Consider the following 14,603-nt stretch of genomic DNA (forward strand, 5'->3'; position numbering starts at 1 on the left):
ACATTAAACTGATCTAAGATCTTTATGTATGCTCTAATTTGTCTGTAGTTTTGCAATGTATGGCACACAATGACTTCCCTAGCGGGACTGTTTTGCTCTGATATTGTCTCTTTTCTACATGGATATTATTAGCAGAAATATAAAGATTGGTGGTGATACATTGCTCGGTAGCTTTAAGGCAGAAACTGCACAGTTAACAGGAACTGCACGTGGCCTTAAAGACGTCACAGACAGCTAAAGAGGTACAGGAAATCCTGTGACTAACACTTGACTCTGAAAAGAAAAAGAAAACTTGCATTGGGGTAATTATACCACAATCGTGCCATTTTCTAATCTTTACTTTGGATAATCCAAATCATTGTTCAGCATTCTTATAATTGTATCTGTGTATTCAGCTTCTATTTATTTTTCTCTGTGCAGAATGTATCATCTGGTTGACCTCAATTTTAGGTTAATTAGGTTATTTGTATAGTTATGTTTATGGGATTGGTTATTATTAGTATAGAATTATAACTGTAGTCCAAATATTTAGTTGCACTGCAGATGTGCAGTTTTTTCAGAAAAGGTTTACACACTGCTCTTGCTAAAGGAATGGACCACATGGATGTATTTCATTGTGCCAATTCAAGGCAATATTTACAATTGTAATTTATGTAAATGTTATTGAATACATTCCTTTAGTAAATACAATTATCTGCAGATATTTCAAGTCAGGAACTGAAATATCAACAGTGACCCAGAAATAGGCCGAAAGACAAATCTTATTTACTTGAGACAAAAGAACTTTATGGTAAATCTGAAGATAGATAAGACACAAATTAGACCTCGGTATGATCGTTGTTTATAGTAAACTTTAGACGGCCCCTGCTTGCTGGCTCACTCTCACACATACACACATTGTTTGTATTTTCTGTACATGCTTCCCTTATGCTGCACCACAATTAAAGTGTTTTCAGCTTCATAAATGTATTCGTAAACATTTATATTTTTTCCAGAAAGATTACTTTTTGCCTGCTATATAAGAGGGACTGTTCTGAATGTGTATTGAATACTAGCCATGCATACAATTTGGCATGGAAGTACCCAATAATCTGACTACAGATTGATCTCTGTTTTTAACTCTCGCTATCTGCGGAGGAGGTCAGGGGTTAGGGACGGAATTCAGTGCCTTGCTAAATGGCACATCCATATGACAGCAATATGCTGGACCTTTTTGAATGATTGCATGCGAAAGTTGACGTTGCATTAAGTTGTCCTGCCATGCTGTAGATGTGGAGGCTAGTGTCTCCTCCTTGACCACTGAGCTGTGGCTCAGGAAACAGCGTGACTCTGGAGAGCACTGGGGTTATATGGCTCGGCCCCTTTACGCAGCCACATTCAGGGACGGGAACTGCAGTTCAGTAGCGTCAAGTGTGCGCAAAACACCGGAAACGAGGACGATTTACCCTTCAAAATAACCGTTAAGATGAATGAATGAATGTAATCTTTGAGTATCAGGGATTTTTCGGCGATGACACATTTATAAGCGCTCTGTCATGGTATCTGTGAATGTTTACAGGAAGCCAAATAAATCAGTATATTTAAAGGTCAATTTAGCCATAGGCATCACAACTGCACGGTTACAGGAAATCCCTGAAAGTTATTGCCTGACCTACTTACATTCTTGTCATTACGTGCATTGCAGTATTCCTTACAGGACACCCCTACACAGTCATCATGCAGTGGTTTGGGCTTTTACTTTGAAAAATAAAGCAGAAGTCGTGCTAGATAACTGTGGTTGACCTGACACGCGCTCCTGTCTTTCCCTCTCTCCCCGTGTGTGTGCGTGTGTGCGCGCGCGCGCATGTGTGTGTGCGTGTTTGTGTGTGTGTGTGTGTGTGCGCGTGTGAGCGCGCGTGTGTGCGTGTGTTTTTTACTCCAGTGCCTCTGTGTCTATGCGTCGTCGTCTCCGCTCCCCCAGTCTGCTGCTGCACATCCACAGCGGAGCCACCACGCCGAGGAGGCGGGCCGACTGTAGCTACACCTCGGCCAGCGGTGCTGGGTCATAGCGCTGGTGGAGGGGGGGGCAGCACACTGCTCTTCTTGCCCTTCCAAAACCGTGCACAGCCTGAAGCATTGAGGACACCATCAGACCGACGCGTACTGGAATAGTTTTGGTTTTTGCCGAGACGCACCAAGTTGCAGCTGCAGAGGCGCACTTTTCTCCGTGGCTCCTCTCTCCTCCTGCGCTCACAATCCGACATGGAAGATGGTCCGTCTTCAACAAGCTGTTTCAGAAGGTTAACGGACTGTTTCCTGGGTGCAAGTATGTGTTGTTGTTTTTTTACTAAACACTGTTAAAGAGTGAAACAAAACCCAAACTGAAATGTACGCGGAGTATAAACAAGCTTTTATTGTGAGAACATTTTGGTCGTGCAGGCATTCGTTATTTGCCCATGTGTCTCCCCAACTTTATGAATGACATTGATAGCTGATTTAGATGGGTGGGGACTTCAGTTGAGGGGGACCAGACAGCACTGCAATACGGACAAAGTAGTGTGTGTCTCTTCAGCCCCTTTTCATCAAATAATGAGCGGTTTTATGAGTCCCATCTCGGGTATGAGCTGTCCGGTCTACCGAGGAGGAGGACAGTCCGCGGTGCTGCAATAAGACGAGGCATCAAAAAGAGAAGCAAAGTCCACAGCTTGGCCGGAGTGAGGATAGACAGTGTAAATGCGATTTAGCCCACTCCTTGTATACGTCAAATTTAAATTACATTTAAAAGAATATTCCTGCAAGAATATGAGTTCAAGGCTATGGTTCAGGATTCATCTTCCTACAGAAATTACTTTTGTTTTTACAACTATATTAACAAATATTTGTATTATTCATTGCAATACTACGAGTTGTATATTCATGCAACATTCAATGGTGTCTCATTCCACAGCATTTTTTGTCTGACAATTCATTATGGCTTTTGCGTCAGCTGTTCTGCTTTTTTTATAATGTTGCTATGTTGTATTGTCAGTGGCTGCTACACTCCGTAATTTAACATTATTCCAATAAAAAAATTATTTCAATACAAAAATTATAGAATATATTATAGAATATATTGCTGCCAGAATAATAGCCAAAAAGTTTAGTGAATGTATTTGTAATTGTTAGTAAATATTGGCCTTTAATATATTTCCCACTCAGTGGTCAATTTTCTTTTTGCTGTTGGAACTTCTACTTTGGGAGGTATTGTAATTTATAATGTCTGTGATTGTAACTTACTCTGTCTGTGTGCCACATGAATAGCACTGTTAGTGGTTCCATCTGTATAAGTGGCACCTCGGGTGACCTTTAGGCAACCCTATAATAACCAGTTAGCAGTTTGGGTCCTGGGATACTGAGTGATGCCAAAATACACACATAGCAGTCAACTGCAGTCATGGAATGTATTATTGAGGTACAGTTTGTAGGTATCCCACACTCATACTGACCAAAAAAGGACAGAAATGTGAGAATACACAAAACTTCCAACCTTTTTGAATGAACTAAACAACTGTAGCTGCAGCTGACTAAATATTCAAATTGCAAATGTGTCCTCTGTGGGACTAACAATGGATTATCTTATTTTATATTTAATTGTCTGGTACTATTTTCTAACACTATAAACAAGGCGTTCACGATATACATTGAACAGAGAAAAGGTTAATCATTTACCACCTGCTTCCACTTTTGTTGTAATTTTCATTATGTGAGTGTCATGGCTCACATTCATGCTGTAATGGTATATCATACAGCTGTCAATTAATCTAGATTAAATGTAAGATTAATTGTACACACTCTTTGCCTTAATAATAAGTTTATTATTTTTGACCACAGAAACACATGAGCACATATATGTTTGTGTTATAGGCTACATAAGGCTTTTTATTATCTGTTTATCTCTCATTGTCTGTCCTTGCTGAAATGGGACTGGTTAAAGACAATGTGTTGGCTCATTCACGTCTGGTTCCTCATGTGATTCTAAGCAGTGAGTTAGTCCTGGGATATTATTAATAGCTGTTTGTAACCTCACGTAGCAGAAAAATAAGCACGGGTGTGCATGTTTTTGTGCATTGTTTGTAGATAGTGTGCTCAGATTCAGAGGTCAGTCAGGGTCAGCCCTAATGTGATCTCTCAGGCATTTTCAAACCCAATTGGTTGACAACGAATTGCTTAACTTTGTGAAGAAGGCTTTATTGTCAGACAGGAAGTGCTCACGCTGGACATTTCCTGCCCCACCGCGTGCTACTCTCATAGTGAGGACTCCTCTCAGCATAGCCACTGAATATATAAATACATATAGTGCTTGATGTGAATAAATATGAAAATTAATGCATGATTGAAATTTGAATGGCTAATTAATTCCAGACCAGGCTGAGCACATGCCAAATAATCTCTTTGTGATTTGTCTTCAGTGTTTAAACTCTCAGGGAATTCAAGCCAAAGAAAATTAGCGTGTAATGCAGTTTGAACCCTTTTTTTATGTCAAGATCTGTGCGGGACTGGATCAGTGCCAGGGCACAGTGCACGAGCTGAGCGTTGAGACAGATGACATTCTCCTCAAGGCGTCCATTGACCCCTCGTCAGCTTGCCGTGGGCTGGTATCTGAGGGGATGGGAAAAGGCCACATGCGTGTAGATTTCTTTACAGCTTGTCCTCATGTCAAGGCTCATAAAAGAACAGGGTGCTGGAGAGGACGCACAGATCTGTGGTTCTCATTACCGGGTCCCCATTGGCCCCTCTGCAGAGCGGCTGCAGAGTTCAGCATCAGTCCAGATGTTCAGCAGGGAACATGACCCCTGGTCACTGATGTGGCTCAGGGGGTGGGGGGCAGAGGCAGCGTTACATCAAACCATCACTTTGAGTGAGATGTAAACTCCAAGGCAGCAACTGCAGCTTTAGTGTTGAGGCCCGCTGTCGTCGGCTGCGTGATCTACCGCCTCTGGCTGTCTTTCAGGGAATGCACAAGGAACTTTTGAGTGAATAACGTGAGTTGAAGGTGAAGGTCGACCCGCGATGTTTCGGTAACTGCAGCTGGAGAGTTGCTGCTTCCCCGTGACCACACTATTAGGCTGTGGATCAAGGGACATACCTTATCTACATCTCAGTTTGCCATTTATAGCCCTTACCCTTTACATCTAATGACCTGGACCATGGAGGTGGAAATAATGCAAATTACATTTCCATGGAAATCTCCACCTCTCAGTCTCTCCTGAGTGTTAGGTGTGCATGTTTGTGCAGCGGTGTTTGTTTTCACCATGTGTGGGGGCGTGTCTCTGGAAGTGATCGGACTGCAGTTAAAGTCCAAGGGGAAACAACGTTTTCCTAATTTGACACCTTTTCAATGGCTGACTATTGATTGAGCCATACCAGTCACTTTACCCCTGGCTACTGTGGAATGTGGTGTGTGTGTGTGTGTGTGTTCACCTGCATTTCCACACACACACACACACACACACACACAGGCTCACCGGCACAGGCGCCATGAATAAATGAGTTGAGCACTGGGAGAGGAGTCAAAGCGTTTTCATCTTCAGTCTTTTTTCCTCTTTGCCGCTCACTGAATGTGCGTGTTGGACGCTGTGCTCCAGCCCGCCCAGAGATAAGATAAGAACCACATGCTCTTCCCACCTCCTGGCAAGGGAGTCCCAGGCGGACCTGCTGACGCACGCACTCCCCCTCCCCTACCTCCCCTTTCCTGCCTCAGCCTCATGTCAGGAAAGTGAAAAGTAGTACCTTGGCAGCTCGCCCTTGACTCTCTGCCAGAAGGAGTGCGCTGCGAGAGAAGTGGTCTTTTCCCTTTTTCTCTCATGTGCATTTTGCATCTATGTGTTGCAGAGGAGTAACATCTTGCTCACTGAACATCAGCACCGCCGGGGTCAGCCTCTGCTGTTGACATTGCCGCCCGACATCGTTTGACCGGAGCGCTGAAGACACACGTTAACTTCTATTCAGACACTGTCACACAGAGGGCCAACTGCTTCATGGGAAATAGAGATGAGTGATGGAGATCGGCTGGAGCTGGCCATTGTTTACAGGAGCTCTTATAATGTTCCTTTATCTGCATATGTGAGTTTATTGTTTCAATTAAACAAGCAGTCCCTCCAGAAGTTCGCTCCTTTACGTTGCACTTTTGTGCATAAAATACTGGTAACCTAAATAACTCAGGTCAAGATAAGTAACACCTCACTCTCAACTACAGTAACCACTTTCCTTTCAATTGCCTCAATGTTCTGTTAGCGTAGAAGTCTTATTAAACTGCTCTTTCCCCCAATGTGCATATTGCATCCAACAACCTGCACCTGCCATTTCTGACCTTAAAGTGAACACTCCCTACCCTCACACCTCAAACTAACCATTTTATTCATGGAACATGTTATTTCCGCCAGAGGATCAGGCTATCGGTTGCGTGTGTGCAATGACAATGAGTGAGTGTGCACCTCTGTGTCTGTCCACGGCCAATTTGGCATTCTACTGCAGTAAACTGCATAATATTTTTGGTGACCAGTTATGGCTGCATGCTCAAGGACCATTTTACACACATGTTAGTGCCTGCTTTCCAATGCCACAGGCTGCCTGTTGACTGCTCTCTCCTTGCTCTTACTCGGTAGAGGCCGCTAGTGATGACACAGCTGAGTGCTGCCGATCTGCTACTATGCCCTCAGAGGGAGGGAATAACGGTTTGCAGTGTGTTTGGCGAACAGCGAACAAAACCGCCGGTAGAAACACTGCTGCAGAAGTATCGGCTGCAGCTCTGTGGTTCACTTGTATGGTTTTCTCAAGTGTGTATGGCTAACCGCTAACAGCTAATAGAACGACCAGTACATTCACTGCTGGTCCTCTCACGCTGTTCAGCGGGCAGACAGATTGGTGTTTTTGATTTTGTTTTTGACAAGACTGTATGACGTGTCTCACATGAAGACTTTGAGGCGATTGCCTGCGTTTGAATGGAGTGTGTTTTACGACTTGGGCCTTACCGCTTATTGGTGTCTAGACCTGCAGTGGGCCAATTGTGGGTTAAATCATTCAATCACACAATACAGCAGTGGTCTTTGCAGACACACCTGGCGGAGATCTGCACTTTCTGCAGCGTTCTAGTTTGGAAAGAGTTTTTTCCGACTGTAGACAAACAATGTTGATCCTCCATCATTATAACTTCAGCCGGTGAAGGCGTCCAGCGCATCCCCCATCACTGTTTGTCAGCCCTCAGATAAAGACCGTAGCGCTGTGGAGGCTTAAATCAAACATAATGTTAATGGTAGAATAAGGACAGACTAGTGGATACATGAAATGGTGGCTTGCTTCACTGGGGTTTCTTTCCTTTTCCTTTTCATTCAGGAGCTTCCTATAAAGAGATGTAGCGTCAGAAACACTCAGGGTTTTCCCTCTCATGTGTCATTGATAAATGTTCACCTGTTTTTTTGAGGACATTTTGTGACTCAAATGAGATCTCACCATAACTGACTCAGCGTCAGGTTTCAAAGCTAATGTTCATCTCAATACTTTAAAGGTTCCTATACTAATAAAGCATGAAATAATATTTATTTAAAGCACATATCAGACCGTGCTCGATGCCTAAAATTCCACATGGATACCACAATCTGGTGCCACACACAATAAAGGTGCCCAACCCAGGCTGTCTGTAAATACATTCGCCGCCAAACAGGAGCATGTGTATACTGAAACTTGGATGTGAGAGCCCAGAGACCCAGACAGACTGAGACTGGTTTGGCCTTCCCTTCCCAGTCCCAGGGTGTGGTGTGCTGCAGTCAAGATAAGTGTTATGCAACAAGACCTCACTGAACATGAACTCAGACTTCAGTTTTTACACAGGAAGTCCAAGTTGGAGTCAGGCACCAACATCTCTGCTAACTGGGCTGCTCTCAAACTCAAACATGCTGCACAACGAGCTGCTTCCCGCCTATATTTTTGTCTGAATGAGCGCCTTCATTTAGACTCAAACTCATTTAGGTGGGAAGTACGTAAGCACTGTATTTAAGTACAATCTGAAAGAACTTCTACTTTACATAGATGTTCCTATTTTATGCTAGACATCTACCCCACTATATTTCAGAGGGAAATAGTATACTTGTTTCTCTACTGCATTTATCTGACAAAGCAAATACAGACTGTATATAAAATAAAAAACATGAGAAATGTCTAAAATACAACAATTTGTAAAAGACTAAACCAGTGGTTCCCATCCCTTTTGGCGTGTGACAGATGGGACCATTTACATAACAGTTCAAGGCCAAATATTTCACAAAAAAAGATTTTCGAAAATTCCATATTATGAAGACAAATGTCTGAAACAAGTTTGTGCCCCACCCGATCAAGAACCTTGCCACCACAGAGATGTATCTTGTGACCATTGGAGGGGGCCGCAGTCTTTGCACATCCTCCAGTATACAGACATGTACATGTTGTAATCATGGGAAGGCTTGGGATGATGAGGATTTGGACATATTTAGTTTGTTCATTTTGACGTGTCAGACATTGTGTTATTTTGTCTTGATGACGCCATTGTCTTCAGCAGCATTGGCCCGAGCGGGAAGGAAATTTTACTGAGGTAAAAGAAGAAGAAAAAACTCTGGCCAAACCAGTCACCGAGAGTTTGCTTCTACCACAGCCATCTCTCCCTCCTGATTGAGAGAGCACATGTGATTCCCAGTGGGGTTAACCATTCTGGACCACAGCATGTGGGACATATCTGGCTGCACCTTTGCTTCGCCGTCGGACTCACAGGCCCAGGACACTGACGCATATCCCACAGCACAGTGTCACTGCGGTCACATTAGGTTGAGCTGTGGCTCCATAGACTTAAGAAGGAACCAGAAGGAAAGTCTGTAAGGTTGACACAAAGTATCAAGAATCTTCAGAAAAAAAGTGCCATCATTTCGTCAACGCTCTTACATTTGCTTGAGAGGAAGTCGACCCTTGAAGGCTTTCCTGTCACGTGCACAGGCTTCCGTTAATGCATCATGATATTGTATTACATTGACCCTTCATAACATAGTTTAATAGGATATGTCAAGTACAGTGAAAAGATCTAAACCAACCAACGATTTTGCTTCCTGAAATAATCATTAGAGCACAAACATGTTATAACTATTTACTCCTGTTTGAATAATGTTTATTATTACACATTATTTTGGTTTTAATCATTTTACAGAATGTTGACGATAACAACAATAATGAATATGGCCAGCCTTATGCTTTACGCAGTTATAAGCCTTGTACTGGTTAGTTTTGACATATTCCTATGATGTTAGTAAAAACTGAAATGTGGTCACACTTTCAATCCATATTCTTCTACTTTTTAAAAGTGCATCAGCCAAAGCCAAAGTTAAGGGTGGAGTTATGGGTCAGAAATGAATAGTGGCCGTTCTAGAGGAGCTTTGCTCTTTCTTTCGTGCAAGCTGGTAATTGTAAGCACAGGGATGTACCCAGGACCATTATAGCAACCATGTATATGCCCACAGTCAAATTCTAAGCACTGTCATTTGATTTTGCCCCATGGAAATAGGACATTTGACTATTTCTGTTCATGTGCACACATATGATAGCTAAATAATTTTCGACACAAAACCTGTATTCATAAATTGATACAGCCTCCTTGTGTTTTATTTTTCATTTTTTATATTGTCACAGTGCCTTCTTTGTTTCAAATAGGACAAAGTTGTGAGGGTATTTTGCAGCGCTTCCATTTTACTCCTCTCTGTGTGTCTTTCTGTCCCTTACAACTCCACCCACCCCCCCTTAACTTTCTCTGATTTATTAAGCCATATTCTGCCGATGTGCGTCAGAGCTGGCCAGGAGTCTCGTGAGGCGTTCCGTTCCTGAAGATCTGTGTCTCGTGTCTGGACATCGTCAGACCGCAGCGTCCTCCACCGCTCAAACTTACCCCCACCTCTGTTTGCCTTATTTGCCTGCAACCACAAGCCTGCTCGACCTACACACGGACACACTTATATACACACACAGACACACTTACACACTGAGCAGATGATCCATTGTACTGAAGATCAAATTATGTGTTCAGGGCGAATAGATCAAAGGTCGTAGGTGGCAGCTCAGACTGTTTACCAGAATAAAAATAAAATGAATTGCTTTTCCTTAAGTGCAAGTTTTAAAACACGTTGTAAATACATACAAGAGTTACCTGCAGCTGAAGTGGATGCTTCTATCTCCTGCATCTGGTTTTATTTTGTCATCTGGCACAACAGTCAGGTCTGTGCCACAGAGTCTGCAGCCATTAATTACCCTGATATCATACAGGATTTTAGACAAACCACGTAGTAATATTTTCATGCTGTGTGTATGTATGGTTGTGTCTGACTGCAGAACACCTGCCTTCCAGCTGTGTGTCCTCCTGTGCTTCACACTTGAAGGGAGGCTCCACAGATACTGCTGATAACCAGACATTTTGTGAGAAAAAAAAAGAAAAGATCTGTGCTGTCTGAATCCAATGGCCTGCTTTCTACCCTTATCTGCTAACAGATATAATTACTGTGTGCCATACCTTAAAATGTAAATTCGGCCCAGTCGTGGAATTTGCTTTTCTTTACCAGGAATGATTATATTCGGTTGCATTTCATGTCAGCATTGAGTTTGCGGTCTCATGGTGTGATTATGTCTCGCGGCTGAATTTAGACAGAAGCCTTTGTTTTAGAAGCACACTCCATTTGTGTGAGTGACCTAAACATGATGGTTTCCCAGTGCATCACGACGGCCTCTCAGACGCCAGCGGGTGTATTAAAAACAACTTTCCCTCAACGATGGTCTGGCAAATGGCTTTTTTGACAACAAAGACAGTAAACAGCAGCACTTAGCGAGCTCTCAAGAACCTAATTGCCTATTAAGCACAATCAAGTTCTCCTTTATCCAGCTGCCTCTGTTGGGGGCTTCTATCCCTGGAGACACAGATTTACAGTAAACATAAGCGAGCTAGCCCGGCTATCCGACAGCTTTAGCTGGAACATAGGCGCTGCTGCGAGAAAGGGATGACCTTCGGCTTTTTCTAGTTTGTGCCTTTTGTTTGGGGGAATGTCTGGAACACTGTGGGCCGTTGGCAGCGTGTCATATGACGTTTCCATCCTCTTATAGCTTGTGTTTCTCTCCTCCATGCTTTTCTAGCATTTTTCATTATTTTGTGCAAAGTCTCCCAGAATATATATCTTTTTCTATTTTGTACACTTTGATTAGTCATAATAAAGCTATGTTGTGCTTGAGCTAAAATACGTTTCTATTTCTGTGCTTTTCAGGCTTGACAGATGAGAAAGTGAAGGCCTACCTCTCGCTTCACCCGCAGATGCTGGATGACTTTGTGTTGGAGAGTGTGAGCGCAGAGACGTTGGACAGATGGCTGAAGAGGAAGACCAGCAGCAGGCTTGCAGGTACACACACACACACACACACACACACATACACACACACACACATAAACACGCAGAGGGGACAAACATGGAAACACACACACACTGCAGCTCTCTGGATCACTGTGACATAATGATTGGATCAGCGGATTCCAGGATATTGACGCAGAGTTGTCATTTCTGGGATATTTTGCTTTGGTTAAATGTATTTACTGTTTAGTTCCATAATCTGATGAGTTCCCGACTAGTCAACCACAGAGAGCTGCAGCAACGTCAGTCGTTGGCTTTTATTGCGCTTGAAAATCGAAAACCTTTTTTTCTTAAAGACCCAGGAATAACCAGCGTGTGCCTCTGCAGGTTGTATTTATTATCCCGGCCATATGCAGTACAAATCACTCATCTTCACATGTGTGTCTTTTAATCATCAGTGTGTGTGATAGATAGAAGAAAGGCAGAGGGAACGAGCCTGTCGGGTGTTTACGGGTCATTAGATGTGTTTGAGCGGTCCGAGTTAAGTCGGTTCCGTGCGCTCCACACACACACACACACACACACACACACACACACGCACACACACACACACACACACACACTGTTTCTCAGACCATCCGCATCCATCAAGGGCCCACAGGGCTGGCACTCTGCCCAGTCGAGCTGCTGACGTCAGAGGCGACCTCCAGAGACATGCAGCCGGCTGAAGGGGGCCCAGGGGAGGGGGAGGGATGGTGGTGGTGAGGAGGGGGTGGGGGAGGGTTGCGCTGGCTCAGGGTGTGTATGTGCTGAAGTGAAGCGGGAAGCTGGCGGACAACAGATTTTGTCACATTTTGAAGCTGTTGTTTTACACGATGTGTACAGACAGTTGCGTTCATTGCTGCCATGGAGAGACATAGATTTCTCAAGTCGGAGCCTGCATTTGAAACAGTTTCCTGTGTGTGTGTGTGTGTGTTTGTGTGTGTGTGTGTGTGTGTGTTCAGGTTGACACAAATGTACAAAATGGAGGCCCTCATGTTAATCATTCTTGCCGGCACCAACTAGGAACTCATTTCACCCATAGTTCAGGTCAGAGCAGGTGAAAAACGCAGATTCACGAAACCTCACCGCAGCGCAGACATGCAAAAGACCTTTGGCTTATGCCTCTGTGTTTTTCAGCCGTTTTCAGTTGCGATATGAGTCTAAATTCCCTCGATGCAAAGGTCAAGTTCAGCTTTAAATTGCTGTTAAATCAACAATTTAAAAAAAGCATATTAACCGCAAATGACTTATACTTAAAAAGACAGCACTGGTGGAGTAAACAATGTTTGTATCCGTGAGGTTTTGAGGGGCTGCTGAGTTGGTCTGAACCAAGTTGTTTGATTACTTAACAAAATGCAGTTACGATACTCAGCCACTAGCTCCGTGCAATTGGTCTCTCATTAAGTTGCATGTCTTTCTCTTGGTGGATCTTAACGTCACATTAGTAATATCACTCCACAAGTCCACTTCCTCAGTTAGTGGACACTCGAGCACCGCTCTGGAGCCTTTCAGTGGCTGTATCCACTCACATGGCAACCAGCATTGTCTAATTTCTGGTTTGTCCCACTGGCTAAACAAACCGTCATTATGTTGATGTTATGGCTGGAATATGAATTGTAGATTTATTTGACACATTTCCCTGCTTGTTTTAATCAAGCTTGACTTCTCCTCTGTATGTATTTGTGCTGATAAAAGTTTATAAAGATGGATTTCGAAGTCAATTGTTCGGAGTGACCCTTTTTAGCAACCCGATTGATCTTATAGTCTTTATGTGTGCAGCAGCAGCAGCAGCAGCAGCAGGACCTGTCATCATGTGATCGTCACTGAGATAACCTCGGCTTCCTGGAAGCAGTCCCTGCAGCCTGTACCGTTCTCACTTATCATGTGATGGTCTACATTGGATGACATAAATCAGTTTGTTTGTACGCATAGACCCGAGTGTATGTGAGTGTGTGTTTGTCCAAAGGCGGTGTTACAGACTGTGATTCCACATTTGCACACATAATGCTACTAAATCATAATCTTCTTCTGATGTTCTCCAGTCTTTTTGTCTTTTTGTCTTATTGTTTATTACTTTATTGCTTCATGCAGTTCTACTTATGAATCAAGATTAGGCTTTCAAGGCGGATGTTGGTGTGTAGTTAAGTTTTACAGAGTGGATTGCTCTTATAGCAGTCTGAACACAATTTCCCAGAAATCCCACTGATGTCATTTGACATTACACCTCTCTTGACCAATGTCCCACTGGCAATGTTTACTTTACACCACATGCTGTCATAGGGTAATTAATAAATCCCAAACGGTGTGCTGATCCCATCTAGAGGCCTCTCGCTATCACTTGTGCCTTCTGCAATGCACACACACACACACACACACTCACACACACACACACACACACACACAACCACATGCATACATCTTCTGTGTCTTTTAGTCAGACTCTACAGGGCTTTTCATCTCTGAAAGGTCCGCTCATGCAAAGCTGTGAATGAAGGCTGGGTAAAGTCTGTAATTGTTGGTATAATTCTAACGACGCACAAACATACATTCTTTCCTTCCATCCTTTGTGGATGTAGTTTTTATATTTTTTGTTTAATTCATGTTCTCATCAGATATCTCCTGAATTACCTAAATTTGCGAAAGAGGAGGATTAGTTCAGAAGCACTATACAAATATTTCAAATGTTGTAATAATATGAAACAGGCAAAGTAGAACATAATCATATTCGAGAGGCTGCAAACAGACTAAATCTGGCATGTTTAGATTAATAAATACCGTAAGTGATTAATTAACTATCAAACGTTTCAGTTCAGCACCAATCTGAACATCATTCACAAGCTGAATACCCCTGACATGACGGACCCTGTCTCATTGCTAATGGAGAACATTGTTGTAAGAAGTGTGTGTCAGTCCGGCCTCCCGAGGGCAAGAGCTACGCCGAACTGTTCAGCAGCTGATGCTGTTTCTCAGATGTGTTTGGACGGCAGTCGCATGCAGACAAAGATGTGCTTGTGTAGAAGAACCTCACAACCCCGCCGCTGTGATAAGAGCTGTCTCACCTGCAGGGCTTTACATCAGGAGGGAGGAAGGGGCCTTCGGCACAGCCCTCAGTGGAAGCTGTTTAAAACACATTCTCTAAAATGTTTCGCCAAAGGTATCTTTCTAAATGTTGTTGATAATTGTTGATAATTTTACAACAACTAC

At 43.2% G+C, this 14,603-nt stretch overlaps 1 protein-coding gene across 3 annotated transcripts in view; it reads left to right on the plus strand.

Annotated features, from left to right (window-relative positions):
- The first annotated feature begins 247 nt into the window (after positions 1 to 247).
- pde10a (phosphodiesterase 10A) overlaps positions 248 to 14,603 on the plus strand; it is a 33,527-nt gene continuing 19,171 nt past the window's right edge. Inside the window, exons 1-3 of one of the 3 annotated variants that reach the window (XM_034551331.1) lie at positions 248 to 302; positions 1,922 to 2,305; positions 11,277 to 11,408. In XM_034551331.1, the coding sequence (XP_034407222.1) occupies positions 2,242 to 2,305; positions 11,277 to 11,408 (196 nt within the window). In that variant the 5' untranslated portion in view covers positions 248 to 302; positions 1,922 to 2,241. Of the gene's footprint in view, positions 2,306 to 11,276; positions 11,409 to 14,603 lie in introns of all 3 variants that reach the window. The other 2 variants (XM_034551333.1, XM_034551332.1) reach the window with 2 other exon arrangements.

The sequence above is a fragment of the Cyclopterus lumpus genome, chromosome 15 (assembly GCF_009769545.1).
Source record: "Cyclopterus lumpus isolate fCycLum1 chromosome 15, fCycLum1.pri, whole genome shotgun sequence".
Taxonomy (NCBI): domain Eukaryota; kingdom Metazoa; phylum Chordata; class Actinopteri; order Perciformes; family Cyclopteridae; genus Cyclopterus; species Cyclopterus lumpus.